Source organism: Oncorhynchus keta, chromosome 10 (genome assembly GCF_023373465.1).
Source record: "Oncorhynchus keta strain PuntledgeMale-10-30-2019 chromosome 10, Oket_V2, whole genome shotgun sequence".
Classification (NCBI taxonomy): Eukaryota; Metazoa; Chordata; class Actinopteri; order Salmoniformes; family Salmonidae; genus Oncorhynchus; species Oncorhynchus keta.
The window spans coordinates 68170134-68192206 of NC_068430.1; the positions used below are offsets into that span (position 1 = coordinate 68170134).

General features: G+C 40.1%; 1 protein-coding gene across 1 annotated transcript; it reads left to right on the forward strand.

The window, feature by feature from the left end:
- Positions 1 to 14851: 14851 nt before the first annotated feature.
- On the forward strand, positions 14852 to 18528 carry LOC118389405 (melanin-concentrating hormone receptor 1-like). Its single transcript, XM_035779312.1, has 2 exons — positions 14852 to 14882; positions 17504 to 18528. Exons 1-2 carry the CDS (start codon positions 14852 to 14854, stop codon positions 18526 to 18528), a joined length of 1056 nt encoding a protein of 351 aa, XP_035635205.1.
- Positions 18529 to 22073: the final 3545 nt, after the last annotated feature.

Consider the following 22073-nt stretch of genomic DNA (forward strand, 5'->3'; position numbering starts at 1 on the left):
GGCTCGCACAATAAGAGGAAGGATATAATCTGATTGACGTTTCCTCAGACCAACTACAGCACATCATCTCCACAATTGACCAATCGGATGTGAGAATACTGTCATATCCAATAGGTGTACTGTAGCTGTGCAAAACCAATGGGATTGCTAATTTACACGCCTTGTAGAGGATGTTTGACAGGCAGATGTGGTTGATGACTCAACTCGAGCTAAATGTAGAATGTCTCATTTCGACTCAAAATCGTTTTGTGTCTGGTACAATGTTTTCTGCCCTCTTCCCTTGACATTAGCCTACATCAATATTTTGTATAAATGTCCAGCTCATTCGAGTGAAACATTGGGGAATAAAAACAAAGACCTGCGATAGTTGTAACAATGCAATAAATGATTGTTTCCAAGTTTGACAAGCAACAGTTTGTTACAAAGTTAAAAGTAACCTAGTTGTCACAATTGCTAAAACTTAAAAAGGAGACTTGTAGGCCTACTTTAGCTCCAACACAAGAAAGATGACGAAGATACGACTATTAGGCTATTGTTGTGCTAGTCCTACAATGTAGGCTAATTAAACAAGAATATAGGCTACATCATTTCAAAAAAGTGAACGACGGTACACCAGGACTTGCATGAAGCTAAAGTGAAACTATTCAGGTCTCCTAGGCCTAGTCCACCTACCTACATTTAATGTTACCTTGTTTCTACTTGCTATCCCTTGAAATTCTACATACACGTGTTATTAGTAGGCTATCCACTTCCTTGAAAGTGAGCTCTGTATATAGGAAGCTTCCTATCGCGACATTTTGGGAATACTTAAATCTGCACAGAAATGATCCCACTCCCCTGTTCCACTTCTCTCTCTCACGCTCTCAATTAAATTACATTAAATTCAAGGGTCTTTATTGGCATGGGAAACATATGTTAACATTTCCAAAGCAAGTGAAGTAGATAATATACAAAAGTGAAATAAACAATAAAAACGAACAGTAAACATTACACTCCCAGAAGTTCCCAAAGAATCAGGACATTACAAATGTCATATTATGTATATATACACAGTGTTGTAATGATGTCATATTATGTATATATATACACAGTGTTGTAACAATGTACAAATGGTTCAAGTACAAAAGAGAAAATAAATAAACATAAATATGGGTTCTGTTTACAATGGTGTTTGTTCTTCACTGGTTGCCCTTTTGTTGTGGCACCAGGTCACACATCTTGCTGCTGCGATGGCACACTGTGGTATTTCACCCAGTAGATATGGGAGTATATCAAAATCGGGTTTGTTTTCAAATTCTTTGTGGATCTGTGAAATCTGAGGGAAATATGTGTCTCTAATATGGTTATACATTGGGCAGGAGGTTAGGAAGTGCAGCTCAGTTTCCACCTCATTTTCTGGGCAGTGTGCACACAGCCTGTCTTCTCTTGAGAGCCAGGTCTGCCTACGGCGGCCTTCCTCAATAGAAAGGCTATGCTCACTGAGTCTGTTTTCCTTAAGTTTGGGTCAGTCACAGTGGTCAGGTATTCTGTCACTGTGTACTTTCTGTTTCGGGCCAAATAGCATTCTAGTTTGCTCTGTTCTTTTGTAATTCTTTCCAATGTGTCAAGTAATTATCTTTTTGTTTTCTCATGATTTGGTTGGGTCTAATTGTGTTGCTGTCCTGGGGCTCTGTGAAGTGTGTTTGTGAACAGAGCCCTAGGACCAGCTTGCTTAGGGGATTCTTCTCCAGGTTCATCTCTCTGTAGGTGATGGCTTTGTCTCTCTCTCTATGCAATTCAAAGGGCTTTATTGTCATGGGTAACATGTTCAGATTGCCAATGCAAGTGGAATACATGATACACAAAAGTGAAATAAACAATCAGAACAGTAAACATTAAACTCCTTCTTGAAGAATAGAGACATTTCAAATGTTATACATCTGGCTATGCACAGTGTTGTAACAATGCAAAAGTAGTTTAAGAACAAAAGGGGAAATAAATAGACAGATGAGTATTGTTTGTATTTAAAATGGCTTTTTTGCTTCACTGGTTGCCCTTTTGTGGCAACTGGTCACAAATCTTGCTACTGTGATGGCACACTGTGTGTGGTATTTAACCTTATAGATATGGGAGTTTAGCAAAATAGGATTTGTTTTCAAATTCTTTGTGGATATGTGTAATCTGAGGGAAATGTGTCTCTAATTGGCATTGGCAATGCTCCTTATCACTGCACTCTAGACTCCTCTGTAAACTGGTCATCTCTGTTCTGCCAGTCACATTCTGTTAAAGGTCCCCAAAGCACACACATCCCTGGGTCGCTCATCTTTTCAGTTCGCTGCAGCTAGCAACTGGAACGAGCTGCAACAAACACTCAAACTGGACAGTTTTATCTCAATCTCTTCATTCAAAGACTCAATCATGGACTCTCTTACTGACAGTTGTGGCTGCTTTGCGTGATGTTCTGTTGTCTCTACCTTCTTGCCCTTTGTGCCCTTTGTCTCTCTTGTCGTGGTGTGTGTTTTGTCCTATATTTTTATTGAATTTATTTTTAAACCCAGCCCCCGTCCCCGCAAGAGGCCTTTTGCCTTTTAGTAGGCTGTCATTGTAAATAAGAATTTGTTCTGACTTGCCTTGTTAAATAAAGGTTAAACAAATAACAAAAATAAGACATACATTTGGCAAACGGTTAGAAAGTGCATCTCAATTTCCACCTCATTTTGTGGAAACTGAATATTCCTTAATTTTGAATATTCCTTCATTCAGTCACAGTGATCAGGTATTCTGCCACTGTGTACTACTCTTTGTTTAGGGTCAAATAGCATTCCAGTTTGCTGTTTCTTTGGTTAGTGCTTTCCAACGTGTCAAGTAATTATATTTTTGTTTTCTAAAGATCTCTCTCTCTCACACACAAACACACACTTTTGTATGAATATGCATGTGTGAAGAGTCGAAGACAACATTTAGTTTGGCTCTAGACCTCACCTGTTGTAGATGTGTCATAAGGTGTAGGGACTCCATAGCAGGGTCTACTGGGCCATCTAGTGGTACAAAATTTGAATAAATTGTGAAATGATACAGGAGAAAAAATATGCAGATAATTTGATAGGCTCCATACAGATAATTGCCAAAATAATGGAAACACTTGAATAAATGATGGATACAATATATATTGAAAGCAGGTGCTTCCACACAGGTGTGGTGGTTCCTGAGTGAATTAAGAAATTAACATCTCACCATGCTTACTACAAGCATTTCGCTACACTCGCATTAACATCTGCTAACCATGTGTATGTGACAAATAAAATTTTATTTTATTTTATTTTATTTGACTACCCTGCAACACTACAGACATCGGACGTCCAGCATTGCCATCAGCAATCAGCAACCCCCACCCCGGAGGAGCTGCAGCACACCTGATAAATTGAAATAAATGTGCCAACGATATAGAGTTACTGTGGCTGTTCAGAAATAAATGAAATAATTCAAAATATCCTACTAAACCACGAGAAATTTAGCCACAGACAAATAGCTTATTTAAAAAAAAAAATAGCCTAACTGCTGAGTGCAGCCCAATAACAAGGCATAACCTATAGCCGGGAACACGCAGCAAATCTGTCAGTGAACAAAGAACATGCAGACAAAAATGGCCTTTCGCAATATTTCAAATTGTCTTCAATTGCAGGTTGGAAAGCTGTAGGGTACCAAATATTGTTTTACAAAGTAAAGCGAGAGAGAGAAAGGCTTTTGCCATGAGCTCATATGCCCTTACCAGCACGCGAGTTGTGCATCATTGGGTAAATCAGTGAAACTGGAATGCATTTTTAGGACTATAGTTTTTTCCTCGTATTGTAGCGAGTTGGATGAACGATTTTTTTCAGTAGGAAATTGTTTTTCCCTGCTTTCCCAGTTGTCTTCAACACACTGAAGTCGGAGATTTCCCAACTACTAATTCCACGTTTTTTTAAACGCGGCATTTTAAACGATTATGCCAAAGTCTCCAGTCTTGTAAGATGACGTGGCATTGCATGAAATGCGTTTATAAAAGGCCCAACATTTCTCGGACACTAGGCCACAATTTTTTCCCCCCATGTGTGTAACTTCGATAAGTTACTCTACTCTACTGCTCTATGCCACTACGCAAATGTGATGACATGTATGCAACGCTTCATTATAAAGGTGATTTTGTTCTAATGCATCCCGGTACCTCAGATCTCCGAAAAATACTGTCCAACCCATTGGGTATCTCATCGCACCCTCATATGCCATGTCTTGAAATAGGCATATAGACGGACTAAAAGTACATTTATATTGTAAAACTTCTGACAGCCAACTTTCTAACTCCATAACTTTTGGACATTATAGCACTGCAGAAGGCATTAATCATTGAGCCACTGTTAGTTTTGCACTTAAGACATGACTCTGCTTTTATGATGTACAAAGTGCACATTTTGTCTCTTGTATATTCAATTCTGTACATTAGTTTAGTTACAGGCCGGCTCCAGGCATAAGCGATATTAACGGTCGCTTGTTTTGGAACTCAGTCTAGGATAGTCGAGGATAGTAGAATTACACAAGGTGCAAGTTCTAAATGTTGTGTATCAACAGTTTCTTGTTTTGTCAGTCACTGACAATTAGCCATGTCAGCTAACAAGTTTTTAATTGTAGTAATCATGTCCGAATACCGACCGGGCATGCAGGACATGTGCCCTGGGTCCCTGACCTCCAGGGGGCCCCCATTGATTTTGTTATTGACTGTCACGATGTATAAATGATTGGAGACAGGCGCAGGAATACGTTGTAGCTCCCTTCAGTAACCACGAGCACAACCGTTCCTTTATTTTAACTGGCGGCTTTATTCTGTACCTTCCGTGAGAACTATAAAGTAAATGAAAAATACAGTTAAGCACACTCTTACAACCTTATCTTACGAGTGACTTATTAGCTTGGTATAACTCTGAAGTGCTTACATACATAACAGTTTAACCGGAGTTATAACGGGTTCAGATTAAACACATGGATAAAGGAAAAAATACCTCATTGGCTGTTTATTACAGAAGGGAGGAAACCAAACTTCACACTTATTATTCCTGGCATGAATTCACACTTCATCCTAACATACACTCTTCAACCTTTATGAACTACACCCGATGACATGAAAACTTAATAACGCAGCGCAGGATTGCCTTCCCTCCAAAAGTGTGTTGCAACAATAAGGATCCCCGTTACAACAGTATTAGCTACGTAGTTCCGCTTGTATTATCATTTCCACCGCACAGCTGTGTCCAATTCAAACAAAAGACAACGACATAACCTGTAAGTCTAACTGTCAGTTACATACGTAATAGGGGGTTTTAATACAACATGCCATGAAAGGCATAGGGAAGAAGCCCAAAACAAACACATATACAAAAACACAGGGATGTAACCCAAACAAAAGAGCCAGGTAATACCTCCAATAAACACACGGGACTAGACCTGTAATAACAAGTGCACAACAACACACGGGACTAGACCTGTAATAACAAGTGCACAACAACACACAGGACTAGACCTGTAATAACAAGTGCACAATGCACAGGTACTCACAAGACCGACGGACATGGGAACAGTAACCGACAAGACAATGGTGAACAGAGGGCACATGCATACAATTACTAATGAGGGGGAATGGGAACCAGGTGTGCGTAATGAAACAGTTCAGTTATACCGAGAGGCTGGTGATATAGACCTCCGGAACTGGTGCACGGAATGAGCAGCAGTACCGGCGGAATCCGTAACAGTCACTCTCACTCACATACCATTAACATGGCATAAGTCATGGCAAAATGTGTAGAATTGCATGAAATAATATAATACAATTGTTACATTTGCTCTCCACCCTAATGGCAAAAATGTGTAGAACTGCAGAAATCTTGCTTTAAAACTGCAAAAAAATCTCTGCACCATGGCAAAATAGGTAGAATTGCATGAAATGTGTTATAGAACTGAAACATTTTCTCTACGCCCCATTGCAAAATGTGTAGAATTGCAGGAAAAAAAAAAAAATCTGTACATATTTCACACATTTTGTTTGCCCGCTTGGTGAAAATGCCCCTCCACCAAATCTCGCTTAGGGCTCACAAAAGGCTAACGCTGTACCTAGTGCTGTACCTAGATAGTTATGTTCCAACACTCTCTTCATCTGTGCCAATATCAGTTATTTTTAAGTCTTGGTTCCAATATTTTCTATTTTATTCTAAGAGATAGGCTTTCTGCAGGGTTATGTATATCTTACCTATCAGATGAGTATCATTTTCTGACTTAAATAGAAGTCCCTCATATTGTTAGTGTTCTTAATTGTGAATTTGTTCATGTTCTCAGCTCCATCCTTTGAAAACAGACACGTGAAATGATTCTGGGGATGAGCATTCACATCTTCATCAGACCAGAGAATCTTGTTTTTCATGGTCTGAGGGTCTTTAGGTGCCTTTTGACAAACTCCAAGTGGGCTGTCATGTGCCTTTTACTGAGGACTGGCTTCCGTCTGGCAACTTTTCCATAAAGGCCTGATTGGTGGAGTGCTGCAGAGATGATTGTCAATTCTGGAAGGTTCTCCCATCTCCACAGAGGAATTATGGAGCTCTGTCAGAGTGACCATGGGGTTCTTAGTCACCTCCCTGACCAAGGCCCTTCTCCCCCAATTGCTCAGTTTGGCAGGACGGCCAGCTCTTGGTGGATCCAAACTTATTTCATTTAAGAATGATGGAGGCCACTGTGTTCTTGGGGACCTTCAATGGTGCAGAATTTTTGTTAGTACCCTTCCGCAGATCTCTGCCTCAACACAATCCTGTCTCAGAGCTCTACAGACAATTTCTTCAACCTCATGGCTTGGTTTTTGCTCTGATATGCACTGTCAACTGTGGGACCTTATATTGACAGGTGTGTGCCTTTCCAAATCATGGCCAATCAATTAAATTTACCACAGGTGGACTCCAATCATGTTGTAAAAACATCTCAAGGATGATCAATGGAAACAGGATGCACCTGAGCTCAATTTCGAGTCTCATAGCAAAGGGTCTGAATACTTATGTAAGTAAGGTTTTTCTGTTTTTTATTTTTAATATATTTGCTAAAATTCTAAAAACCTGTTTTCGCTTTGTAATTATGGGGGTATTGTGTGTATTTATTTAATACATTTTAGAATAAAGTTGTAATTTAACAAAATGTTGAAAATACTTTTGCCATTCTGTTATGAGTTTTGTTATTATTTTATTGTTGTAATTTATTACATTTATGGATCTGCAGGGGACTTTTCAGATTTTCCTCGTTTTAATAATATAATCAAAATAACTATTTGATCCATGGAACTTGGAAGCACTGAATTGAGTAAAGTGTGTTGTCATTTGAGTAAGTAGGGGAGTTACTTTCTCCCAGAATGTTAAATAGAATGATATCATCTCCACACAAATGTCTTAACAGTGTCTAATATTTATGTTCGGGTGATTTATATGTTGCATCCTAAGATGCTGGATTCTTCTGCAGAAGACTCCGAAGTGTACTTATAATAAACAGAACAGATTTATTTGATGTTCACCATAACACATTCCAGTCAACCACTCTCTACAGCGTCTTCAGCCCAACTCACCAATCCATCATTGAACTTTACCCGCCCTTGTATCGCGTAATCCAATCACTTCAATGCCAGAACGGAAACCCCATTGTCATTTGTTAATCCAAATAACTGAATCCCTGCATGGAAATCACATTGGCTATTTGTTCACCACCATCAACAAAACACCAAATGGAATTTGTGGAAGAATAGTGTTGCATCCATAGCAATTAGAACACTCGGGATCTCTATGGTTGCATCTTTCCAATAGAGTTCCAGACACTTGTAGGCATTGTCTGACGTTTGATGGCGTCACTTCTACGACACACAATGATGCCAACCGAGGTGCATTGAAGCTGTTCTGGCTCTTGGTGGCCCAGCAACCTATTTAAACTGCTTTATGTTGATATTTCCTTTATTTTGGCAGTTAGGCTACCTGTAAGTTCCCAATTCGTTTGAAATTATCATTAAAACGTCACAATGCTTGGAACATGTTTGCTTTCATTTTGTCACCAAAAAAGAAGGATGGGAAGCAATAAATTCCGGGATTGGATATGCTAGAGCGTCAGAAATGTACAGTATGTTGGTGAAGGTATTCTTTCGGGCTCGGCTATTGGTCATCAAATAACAAGTAGGACCCCTCTTCGTGCTATTAAAATGTCTTTATTGAGGTGCCATGTTAGCATTAAACAAGTACATTGGTCCTTGATCTTTGATGCATGTCATAAGGTGAATGCACCAATTTGTAAGTCGCTCTGGATAAGAGCGTCTGCTAAATGACTTAAATGTAAATGTAAATGTAATGTGGCTGTCAAAATGTATTAAATACACACATCGACTTGTGAGTCAAGACAATACAGCCACATCTCAACGGTGCCAGTCAGCTAGACGTCTCAACAGAAGAGTTATCCTCGAAACTTCATCCTCGGCCAATGAAAGACGAAGAGACTATACAGTAGCGCCGTGCAGCTGCAGGAGAGTTGTCAGTCTCCTAGTAAAATACTTGAAGACACTGGGCGCCTGTCTCCACTCCATCAAGCGCGTGTCAACGATACGCTACTAATCAGTAAAGTCCACTACAAGAGCGGAAACGTTTATTATATTTTCATGGATCTCACAAGTAATAGTAATACTATAATTTTTATGTGCAAGATGGAACTGTAAATATTATTTGTTTTATCAGTGAGTTCTAGCCACTACAATATTATTTAAAAACAGCAAGACAGTTGCGTTATTAACTGCTTGAGAATTTTCCCTGAGCATAAACACTTGATCTTTTTTTCTTTACCCAGATTTTATTGAGATTAACATCGGAAGTTATCAATGGATTTCTATAATGTGTCGGTATTGTATGATAGCACCTCACCGGTTGCAGTGAACTCATCTGAATCTTCAACAGGTAAGCATTTATCATGGTTGAATATATTTGTACAGTAGGCTATTCAGTGTAGCAATTAAACAACCAGATTGTAGAAACGTGTAATGGTCACTGCACTGAATGAAATCTTTGCTCGTTAAAAAAATAATTCATAGCCTACAATGATTTCACTTTATCTTATTATGGCACACATAATGTAGGCTATAATGAAAGCTACAGTCATCCTATTTTTATTTTCATTCGTTTTTCCTTGAAGACGTTAATGGTTGGTTTCCTTCACTGCTCTGTCTAACACTTGTTATTCAGAGGGAAATGAAAATATGTCTAATAGCTTCCAGAAGGCACAGCTAGTGTCAACCTTTTCCTTTGTGAGTGACATGTTTTTCGTCGGAATGGCTCATTCTCGACCTTAATCTCAAAAGAGCCATGAAAATTCCTATGAACTTTTAGTCACCACACACATACAGTAGCAGCTATGTTATTGAGTTTTTTTGTATGAAAGATACTGTATATAGCACATACCAAGGGCACTAAAATATATATATTACTGGGAAGTGAAATATCTTCACAGATTTGGTTTATGGATAGCCTATACTGTATACTATGCATCACGCTTTATTACAATGTTCCTCGGCTGCTCGTAAATTCTACCAAAGTCCTGACTTCAGTGTCTGGAAAGTCTGTTTTGATGTTGTCGGCAAGATGTGTTGATAATGAGGGGGGCTGTTTTCAAATCCAAACAGTGAGAGATCTCAACAAGCCGCCTGATCCCGCGAGCTGACATGAATGTGGTATAGCAACACAGTGCCTTCAGAAAGTATACAAACCATTTTACTTTTCCACATTTTGTTGTGTTACAAAGTGGGATTAACATGGATTTAATTGTCATTTTTGTTGTAATCAATCTACACAAAACACTCTGTAATGTCAAAGTGGAAGAAAAACACAACTATTCAACCCCTTGAGTCAATACATGTTAGAATCATCTTTGGCAGCAATTACAGCTGTGAGTCTTTCTGGGTAAGTCTCTAAGAGCTTTCCACACCTGGAATGTGCTAGATTTGCTCATTATTCTTTTCAAAATTCTTCAAGCACTGTCTGGTTGTTGATCATTGCTCGACGTGTTAAACATTACTAAGGCTATGGTCCTTCTGTAGCTCAGTTGGTAGAGCATGGCCTGCTGAAAGGTGAGTTCATCTCCCAGTGTCTGATGGAAAGCAGACCAGGGTTCTTCAGTTTATTATTTATCTTGAAAAACTCCCAGTCCTTAATGATTACAAGCATACCCATAACATGATGCACCACCACTATGCTTGAAAATATGGAGAGTGGTACTCAGAATGTATGCAAACAAATGACTGTATTGCTTTAGTGCCTTGTTGCAAACAGAATGCATGTTTTGGAATAAAAGGCATCTGCTAAATGGCATATATTATAAACAGCCAATAAACTCTGTAACTGTTTTAAAGTCACCATTGGCCTCATATATTTCCTTCCTCTCTGAATTAGAAGGACACCTGATGGTATGGAGCAGCATACAGTAATTAATGATGGGATATCAAATCAAATCAAATTTTATTTGTCACATACACATGGTTAGCAGATGTTAATGCGAGTGTAGAAATGCTTGTGCTTCTAGTTCCGACAATGCAGTGATAACCAACAAGTAATCAACTAACAATTCCAAAACCACTGTCTTATACACAGTGTAAGGGGATATAGTTAGAAGTATGTACAAAGTAAACAAAGTGGCATATTAAAGTGAGTGCCTAGTGATACATGTATTACATAAGGATGCAGTCGATGATGTAGAGTACAGTATATACGTATGCATATGAGATGAATAATGTAGGGTAAGTAACATTATATAAGGTAGCATTGTTTAAAGTGGCTAGTGATATATTTACATAATTTCCCATCAATTCCCATTATTAAAGTGGTTGGAGTTGGGTCAGTGTCAATGACAGTGTGTTGGCAGAAGCCACTCAATGTTAGTGGTGGCTGTTTAACAGTCTGATGGCCTTGAGATAGAAGCTGTTTTTCAGTCTCTCGGTCCCAGCTTTGATGCACCTGTACTGACCTCGCCTTCTGGATGATAGCGGGGTGAACAGGCAGTGGTTCGGGTGGTTGATGTCCTTGATGATCTTTATGGCCTTCCTGTAACATCGGGTGGTGTAGGTGTCCTGGAGGGCAGGTAGTTTGCCCCGGTGATGCGTTGTGCAGACCTCACTACCCTCTGGAGAGCCTTACGGTTGAGGAGCAGTTGCCGTACCAGGCGGTGATACAGCCATCCAGGATGCTCTCGATTGTGCATCTGTAGAAGTTTGTGGGTGCTTTTGGTGACAAGCCGAATTTCTTCAGCCTCCTGAGGTTGAAGAGGCGCTGCTGCGCCTTCTTCACGACGCTGTCAGTGTGAGTGGACCAATTCAGTTTGTCTGTGATGTGTATGCCGAGGAACTTAAAACTTGCTACCCTCTCCACTACTGTTCCATCGATGTGGATAGGGGGGTGTTCCCTCTGCTGTTTCCTGAAGTCCACAATCATCTCCTTAGTTTTGTTGACGTTGAGTGTGAGGTTATTTTCCTGACACCACACTCCGAGGGTGCTCTTCTTTGTGAGGCACTGATCTTCCCTGATCTTTGTCATTGAATCTGTGTTTGAAATTCACTGCTCGACTGATGGACCTTACAGTATGTCTGGTGTATGGAGATGAGATAGTCATTCAAAAATCATGTTGAACACAATTATTGCACACAGAGTGAGTCCATCCAACTTATCTGACTTGTTGAGCACATTTTTATTCCGCACTTATTTAGGCTTGCCATTAAAAAGGGATTGAATACTTATTGACTCAAGACATTTCAGCTTTTCATTATTAATGAATTAGTAAACATTTCTAAAAACATAATTCCACTTTGACATCAATGGCTATTGTGTGTAGACCAGTGACAACACATCTCAATTGAATCCATTTTAAATTGCGGTTATAACACAACAAAATGTTGAAAAAGTCAAGGGGTGTGAATAGGGCTGTTGCGGTGACCGTATTAACGCCACACTGGCGATCACGATTCATGAAGGCAGTCGAATTCCATGTGACCGTATAGTCACGTAATTAGGCTTCTCCAAGCTCTGATGCTGCTGATGGTTATTAGTAGCCTACCACACTTGCTAACTGGTATTCGGCACTCCATTGTCCCTCTAACCACTCTGCCTTAAATGCAAATGTGATCGAAAATCTAATCAAATACTTCATGAGAGCCCATGAGCTCATGTTGCGCAACATTTCTATAGGCTATGCAATTGGGGGAGAAAACAAAGTGATGGCCTCTATTGAAAAGAAGACGATCCCATCAGCTTTCTTTAAGGCTAGGCCTACATTTCTCAACATTCTTAATATTAACCACATTGCTTATCTTTACAACAGGAGTATAGCCTTCCTGGCTGGAATGAATATGAACCTCAGAAAAACACCCTCCATTCGCTATTTAAGTGCATAGTGGGGATGCCTCTGGGAAATTTGAGGCATTATCAAGTGCTTGTCAAATTGTGAATGAGAGACTGATGAAGTGTGTACAGCCTGCGTAAAAAAAAAAAAGTAGAGCGCAAGCCTTTCAAGCTAATTTTTTCTAGTCATCACAAGAGTCACATCATGCAGCCTTACAATGTATAAAAACTCTAAACACGTAGCCCAATGTTTGTAGAACAACTAAAGTTACATGAATAAATCTAAATGAAGCATATAGGAGTACCTATTTCTTTGTTAACTGCTCAGAACAGAATAGCCATATGTGCGCACTCCCTAAAAATGTTTGAAGAAAATATCCTTCTTATTTTATTCAGCTTTGTTCAATTGTATTCTTCATAGTATTCTTCATACTACAAAGTAATATAAAATGAAGGCACAGAATTCTAAGCAAATCTTGTCTGCTAAATTAACTAGTGTAGCATACAGCCATTTGGCATAGCCAGACCAGGACCTAACATAAGCATGCTCAGAGTATGCTATTCTGTTCTTCTGAAATAGACTACATTTTCTTCATGTTTCTTTAGACCTGTCTAAAATAAATAATGGATTTATTGTGAAGGTGTAGGCTATATTTCATGGATTTATTATACTTTTTAAAATGTAGATGTTCCAAAAGGTCTGCATCAGGCTATGTGAGCCAGGATATGCATCACCATGACACCAACTATTTGCTTAACAATCACCAAAATGGTTTAGATTTGCACCTTTGTTTTTTTTTAGTTCATGGAGGAACCTATAATGGTTCAATGTAGCTACTGGTTCCTGGAGGAACTGTGGAGGCGTGGCTTAGTATGGGTGTGGCTTCAAGTTATATCTTTTTGGGCCACCCGTTAGTGCAAATGTCATTTCTGTTCAACTGTTCTGTTGTATTGTCATCACGTTAAAGTTAAACACTAACAGTTTTGTAGATTCAATGAAGTTAACAGAGGTGTATGAGTTGCATTAAAGCCTATCCAAATCCCAAAGTTGGAACAGTTACCACTATATGTAATCAGCAATGTTAATGTGAATATGTATACTGAACAGAAATATAAGTGCAACTTGCATTGATTTCAAAGATTTCACTGAGTTACAGTTCATATTAGGACATCAGCAAACTGAAATAATTTTATTAGGCACTAATATATGGATTTAACATGGCTGGGCAGGGGTGCAGCCATTGGTGGGCCTAGGGGGGCATAGGCCCACCCACTGGGGAGCAAGGCACAGCACATAATTATTAGTTTTCCTCCACAGAAGCGCTTTATTATAGACAGAAGTACTCCTCAGCACATGTGTAATGATCATGCTTTTTAATCATCTTATTGACATACCAAGATTATCTTGGCAAAGGAGAAATGATCACTAACAGGGATGTAAACACATTTGTGCTCAACATTTGAGAGAAATTAGCTTTTTGTGCATATGTCAAACTTTTATTTCAGCTCATGAAACATGGGACCAACCCATTACATGTTGCGTTTATATTTTTTGTTCATTATAGCATAATCTAATTTGTTCAAAACAGTGGCAGGAGGTGCAGCAGTGGTCATTCTATTTTTTACATGGAAAAGTGATATTGGTGTCTTTATGCATTTATTCAAATGCAAATACTGAAGAGCTCAGTGACTTTCAACATGGCACCGTCACAGCATATCACATTTCCAACAAGTCAGTTCATCAAATTTCTGTCCTGCTAGAGCTACCACGGTCAACTGTAAGAGCTGTTATTGGGAAATGGAAACGTCTAGGAGAAACAACGGCTCAGCCGCAAAGTGGTAGGCCACACAAGCTCACAGAACGGGACCACTGAGTGCTGAAGCTCGTAGCACGTAAAAATCGCCTGTCATTGGTTGCAACACTCACTACCGAGTTCCAAACTGCCTTTGGAAGCAACGTCCGCACAATAACTGTTCATCGGGAGCTACATGAAATGGGTTTCCATGGCCGAGGAGCCTCACCCAAGCCTAAGATCACCATGCACAATGCCAAGCGTCAGCTGGAGTGGTGTAAGACTTGCTGCCATTGGATTCTGGAGCAGTAGAAATGCTAAATTGAGTTGTTATTTTCCCTGAAATGCACAAGGTCCTCTACTCCAACAATTAATCCACATACAAAAGGGTAAAAGTTTGTTTTCTAGCAATCTCTCCTCCTTCAGGCTTCTTCTTCTTTGGACTTTATATGGCGGTTGGCAACCAACTTTAATGTGCATTACCACCACCGACTGGCCTGGAGTGTGGACCTCAGTTAATCTTTCAGTCACCCACGTGGGTATATGCTCTTCAAAACCAATGAGGAAATGGCACATGGGTATAGGCTTCTAAAAACCAAAAAGGAGATAGGAAAGGCGTGACTTAAGCGTCACAAATAGAACCAAGTTCTATTTTAGCGCCTGGCCATGCAGGTGATCATTGACGGGCACGAGCAGTGTGGGTGCAATGATTGAGTAACATGTACAGTTGAAGACGGAAGTTGACATACACTTAGGTTATAGTCATTAAAACCCGTTTTTCAACCACTCCACAAATTTCTTGTTAACAAACTATAGTTTTGGCAAGTCGGTTAGGACATCTGCTTTGTGCATGACACAAGGAATTTTTCCAACAATTGTTTAAAAACAGATTATTTTACTTATAATTCACTGTATCACGGAAGTTTACATACACTAAGTTGACTGTGCCTTTAAACAGCTTGGACAATTCCAGAAAATGATGTCATGGCTTTAGAAGCTTCTGATTGGCTAATTGACATCATTTGAGTCAATTGGAGGTGTACCTGTGGATGTATTTGAAGGTCTACCTTCAAACTCAGTGCCTCTTTGCTTGACACCATGGGAGAATCAAAATAAATCAGCCTAGACCTCAGGAAAGAAACTGTAGACCTCCACAAGTCTGGTTCATCCTTGGGAGCAATTTCCAAACGCCTGAAGTTACCATCTGTACAAACAATTGTACGCAAGTATAAACACCATGGGACCAGCCCATGGGACCATACCACTCGGGAAGGAGACGCGTTCTGTCTCTTAGAGATGAACGTACTTTGGTGCGAAAAGTGCAAATCAATCCCAACACAACAGCAAATAGGTACTAAAGTATCTATATCCACAGTAAAACAAGTCCTATATCAACATAACCTGAAAGGCCACTCAGCAAGGAAGAAGCCACTGCTCCAAAACCGCCATCAATAAGCCAGACTACGGTTTGCAACTGCACATGAGGACAAAGATCATACTTTTTGTAGAAATGTCCTCTGGTCTGATGAAACAAAAATAGAACTGTTTGGCCATAATGACCATTGTTATGTTTGGAGGAAAAAGGGGGAGCCTTGCAAGCCAAAGAACACCACCCCAACCTTTTGCTGCAGTAGGGACTGGTGCCCTTCATAAAATAAATGGTATCATGAGGAAAGGAAAATTATGTGGATATATTGAAGCAACAACTCAAGATATCAGTCAGGAAGTTAAAGCTTGGTCGCAAATGGGTCTTCCAAATGGACAATGACACCAAGCATACTTCCAAATTTGTGTCAAAATGCCTTAAGGACAACAAACTCAAGGTATACAAAGCCCTGCCCTCAATCCCAAAGAAAATTGGTGGGCAGAACTGAAAAAGTGTGTGCGAGCAAGGAGGCCGACAAACCTGACTCAGTTACACCAGCTCTGTCAGAAGGAATGGGACAAAATTCACACAACTTATTGTGGGAAGCTTGTGGAAGGCTACCCGAAACGTTTGACCCAAGTTAAACAATATAAAGGCAATGCTACCAAATACTAACCGAGTGTATGTAAACTTCTTGTCACGACTTCCACCGAAGTCGGCTCCTTTCCTTGTTCGGGCGGCGATCGACATCACCGCTCCATTTTTCATATATCCATTTGTCTTGTCTGGTTTTCATACACACCTGGTTTTCATTTCCCCAATCAATCTAATTGTTTTTAACCCTCTGTTTCCCATCATTGTCACGCCCTGGTCGAAGTATGTATGTTTGTCTTCATTTATTTGGTCAGGCCAGGGTGTGACATGGGTTTATTTTGTGGTGTGTTTTTGTATTGGGGTTTTTAGTAGGTATTGGGATTGTGGCTGAGTAGGGTTGTCTAGGAAAGTCTATGGTTGCCTTGAGGCGGTTCTTAATCAGAGGCAGGTGATTTTCATTGTCTCTGATTGGGAACCATATTTAGGCAGCCATATTCTTTGAGTGTTTCGTGGGTGATTGTTCCTGTCTTTGTGTTTTCAGCAGATAGGGCTATTTCGGTTTTCATTATTTCATTTAATTGTTTTTGTAGTTTCTGCATGTATAGTTTTTCCTTCATTAAAATATATCATGAATCATCATCACGCTGCATTTTGGTCCGATCCTTGTTCCACCTCTTCGTCAGAGGAGGAGATAGAAGAGAGCCGTTACAATCATGTTTTGTGTGTAATTGTTTTCATGTCATACGATGTTCTTTAGCGCTTTACTTTATTGTTCCGTGCTTTTGAGCGCGTTTGTTTTGTTGTGCTCCCGGTTTGGAACTTTAATAAAGTGCACTTTATTTATCATACTCTGCTCTCCTGCACCTGACTTCGCTTTAGACACACCTTGACACTTCTGACCCACTGGGAATGTGATGAAAGAAATAAAAGCTGAAATAAATCATTATCCCTACTATTATTCTGACATTTCACATTCTTAAATAAAGTGGTGATCCTAACTGACCTTAGACTGAATTTTTACTGGGATTAAATGTCAGGAATAGTGAAAAACTGAGTTTAAATGTATTTGGCTAAGGTGTATGTAAACTTCTAACGTCAACTGTATATGGAGCAAAAAAGCTGTAAAAAAACTACAATATATTTGTCCTCCGAAGAGGGAGGTGGTAGAGGGGTTAATCATTTAAAAAAATAGTTTAAAAAAAGTTATATTATTAAATATATATTTTTATAAAAAGTGTGTACCACCTGGGTCACGGCAGACAGACTATGTAAATTGCTGCTTGACAGGTCTGGTTTCTATGATATTTCATATTGGTACTTTAATAACATTCTCTTCTGCTGCTCTTGTGTCCCTATAGGGGTGGGTCATGATGCCTATTACAACAACGCCATCTTGCCCATCATATTTGGCATCATCTGTTTCCTGGGCATTATAGGTAACTGCATGGTCATCTACACCATCCTGAAGAAGACCAAGTGCCGCGCCAAGCAGACCGTTCCCGACATCTTCATCTTAAATCTGTCCATCGTCGACCTCCTCTTCCTCGTCGGTATGCCCTTCCTCATCCACCAGTTGATGGGCAACGGCTCGTGGTGCTTCGGCGCCACTATGTGCACAGTCATCACCGCGCTGGACTCCAACAGCCAGATCGTGAGCACCTACATCCTCACGGTCATGACTCTGGACCGCTACCTGGCCACTGTCCACCCCATCCGCTTCAACTACGTTCGGACACCGTGCGTGGCAACCGTGGTTATCGTTCTAGTATGGACGCTGTCGTTGCTGACCATCATCCCGGTGTGGATGTACGCGGGCCTCATGCCTCTGCCTGGCGACCTGGTGGGCTGTGCCCTGCTACTTCCCGATCCGTCTACCAACATCTACTGGTTCACACTCTACCAGTTTGTCCTGGCTTTCGCTCTGCCTCTCCTCATCATCTGTGTGGTCTTTTTCAAGATCCTCAAGCACATGACCACCAGCGTGGCCCCCTTGCCCCCCAGGAGCCTGAGGGTGCGCACCAAGAAAGTAACCCGTACGGCAGTGGCCATCTGCCTGGCTTTCTTCATCTGCTGGGCCCCTTACTACATCCTCCAGCTGGTTCACGTTGGAGTCCAGAACCCCAACCCAGCCTTCTCCTACGCCTACAACATAGCCATTAGCATGGGCTACATTAACAGCTGCATCAACCCGTTCCTCTACATTGTGTTGAGTGACACCTTCAAGAGGCAGCTCATCGTGGCCATGCGGCCGGTCCACAGGAAGTTCCGGGTCAACCCCACCAGCACCACGGAGGGTAGTGTTAGTCTGAGATTGATCACTGACAGACCCCAGCAGGATCAGAGCTCCAGGGAGCTGCTGTCTGCCAATATGGCCGACCACTGAGGCCTGTTGTATGACAATTTTAGTTTTGTTGAACCTTTATTGAACAAGACCTCTTTACCCAAGGAGACCTGGTGTGGCCAGTGGAAGAGGGTATGAGATCAGTGTACAAGAACGGTGTATGGGGACAATCTATGGACCAGTGTATAGGAAGAACTGTGTATGTCATCACCGAATTTTAATAGTGTACAGGAATGAACAGTGTATTAAATCAATGTATGGACCCGTGTATAGGGTAGGGTTGCAAACATCCGGTAACTTTCCCCAAATCCCCTGGTTTTCCCCAAATCCGATTTGAAAGATTCCCTGAATCAGGAAGTAATAAGCAGGAAATCCCAAATCCTCCAACCAGGATATCTATAAAATTTTGTAATTTTGTGAAAGTTGGCAGATTTTTTGCATCCCTAGTTTTCGCAAACCTAGTAAGTACAGTCCGAAACATTTTACTGGATCACTGTATGGGATCAATGATGTATGTCTACATGGGAACAGTTAATGGATCGATTAGAATAGAAGAGTACAATATGTGTGGCATCAGTGAGTAGGATCAGGCTGAGCTTGAGAGGAGATGTTTAACATAGTCAGGATGAGATTATTGAGTACCGGCCAACACATGGTACTCAGTACAGTAAACATAGGTATTGAAACATAAGGACATTAAAAAAAAATGTTCTAATGATATTCAGTGGATAATGGAAAAGTGTGAGAGTCAAGATGATTCATAGCTAAATGTACGAATCAATGAATAAATACATACACAGTCATAAATTACCTGCATGAGGATGACTAGTTTGATATTGTATCAGGCATTGTAATTCCAATTCTTCATGGAAGGCAGGTTTTAGCACAATCCCTTACTGTAGTTTTGGTTTGGCAATCTAGCTAATGTATGTTAAATTTCATTTCAATGTACAATGTTCACATACCACTTATATTGTACATTATGCTCAGTACCTAGTACCTACACTGCAATTGCACCATAAATACATGTTTCAGCTTCACTGAATGTTGCGTAGTACTTTTTATCCATACATTTGTACATTGTCTAAGAAGTAATCATGTATGACCATTCGGTGTGGATGTTTTGTAAATATATATGTTTATATTAATATATATATAGATACTGTATGTTTTGGTGTAATTGTATTTCTATATACAGAATCAGAGTTTTTTCTTTTATTCGTATTTTAACGTCAAGTTAAAATAAATATGGTTCAAACTCAAACTTCTTATCACGGTATAGAGACAGGCAATACTAACTATAATTTCATGCATAACCAGTGCAATCCTCATATTAATCATACATTTGCTTAATTAATTATGCAATGCCAATGAAATTAGGCATTGCGGATTCTCCTGTCTGAATTTCTTTGATAAATTGTTAGTCTTTGTTTAGCTTTGACACTTCAAATCTCACTTTGAATCTTAATCTGATTCCTCTCCCTTTTTACATATTTGTCTTTTTTGAAGAGAAAGTTGGAGATATACACAAGAGTATATCAAACATTAGGAACACATTCCTAGTACTGTGTCACGTCCTGACCTTAGTTCCTTTTTTATGTCTCTATTTTAGTTTGGTCAGGGCGTGAGTTGGGGTGGGCATTCCGTGTTGTTCTATGTTTTTGTATTTCTGTGTTTGGCCTGGTATGGTTCCCAATAAGAGGCAGCTGTTTATCGTTGTCTCTGATTGAGAACCATACTTAGGCAGCCTGTTTTCCCACTATGATTTGTGGGTAGTTGTTTTCTGTCTTTGTTTTAGTTACCAGACGGAACTGTTTCGGTTGTTCTTTTTGTTACTTTGTATTTTAGTGTTCAGTGCTATTGAATAAAATGACGAACACTTACCACGCTGCATATTGGTCCGATCCTTCATACTCCTCCTCAGAAGATGAGGAAAACCGTTACATACTGAGCATCAATTTATCGGGTGATGGACTCTACAAGGTGTTCAAAGCGTTCCACAGGGATACTGGCCCCATGTTGACTCCAATGCTTCCCACAGTTGTGTTGTCTGGATGTCCTTGGGTGGTGGACCATTCTTGACACACACGGGAAACTGTTGAGCGTGAACAATCCAGCAGTGTTGCAATTCTTGACTGAAACCGGTGCACCCGCCACCTACTACCATACCCCGTTATAAAGGCACTTAAATATTTTGTCTTGCCCAAAAAAACATCAAAATGGCACACATACACAATCCATGTCTCAATTGCCTCACAGCTAAGAAATTATTCTTTGACCTGTCTCCTCCCCTTCATCTACACTGATTTAAATGACAAATTTAACAAGTGACATCAATAAGGGATCATAGCTCTTACCTGGATTCATTTGGTCAGTCGATGTCATGGAAAGAGCAGGTGTTTTGTATACTCAGTACTTTTATAAAATGCATTTATTAAAGCAGAAAATGGGTGACAAAACAGGCAGTCCATGGTATTGTATTGGAAAAATATGTCACATTAAACTGTAATTTACAGAATATGTTTTAAAGATCATCACTTTAGAGAAGTCTGATGTTTAACCGATTGTCTAAGACTCAGCATCTGAACCATTCTTGGTACAACATTTGTTTTGTTGAAAATATCAACAGATCTTTTCAAAGTGAACAATTACTTTGAGCTCAAAGGTGACATTATTTCACTGTAAATTATTTTGTGCTTCAAGGGTAAAAGTGGGTGTATTGAAAAGTGTATTGAATCCACAAGATGTTTGGGTCGATCTTGGTATGTCAAAATTAATTAAAGTATGTCCAACTTGATGGCTGTGCTCTGACAAAGGACCTTGCTTCAAAACATTGCCCTCAAGTAGGTCTAACAATAAATATAATTAAAGGGAATTATTGCTGTTACCATCCTGAACCTTTTAAGATGTCAATTGGGTGTCTACTAGTAATGCAACATGGTAAACTTATCACGTTTCAGGTAAGACCCAAATGCAGACTGTGTTGAAGGCTCAGGGTCAGGCAGAGGTTGGTAATCCAGAGTAGGGGCAAAGGTACAGGACGGCAGGCAGGCTCAGGGTCAGGGGCATGCAGAGTGGTAGGCAGGCGGGCTCAGTCAGGACAGGCAAGGGTCTAAACCAGGAGGGCGAGAAAAAGAAAGACTGGAGAAAATCAGGAGCTGAGACAAAATGCTGGTTGACTTGACAAATAAGACAAACTGGCAACAGACAAGCAGAGAACACAGGTATAAGTACCCAGGGGATAATAGGGAAGATGGGCAACACCTGGAGGGGGGGTGGAGACAAGTACAAGGACAGGTGAAACAGATCAGGGTATGACAGAATTTGAATATGGAAATTCATATGTTGACATGTTTTATGTAGACTGGGAAGTGACAGTAGCTAGCTATGGATACTCCTTTCTGAGAACCTTGTATTATGGTTATTCTTGTCAAGTAATACCTCGCCATCGCAACCATCTGTCTCTCATGGCAACATTCATTTTCTCCTGTTAAAACAGAATCAGGCATCGGTCATAGGTCATGGTTATACTATCACTGTCATTGTGGTTTTCAAAAAAAGATTTCCAGCAGGGTGCATTATAAAGA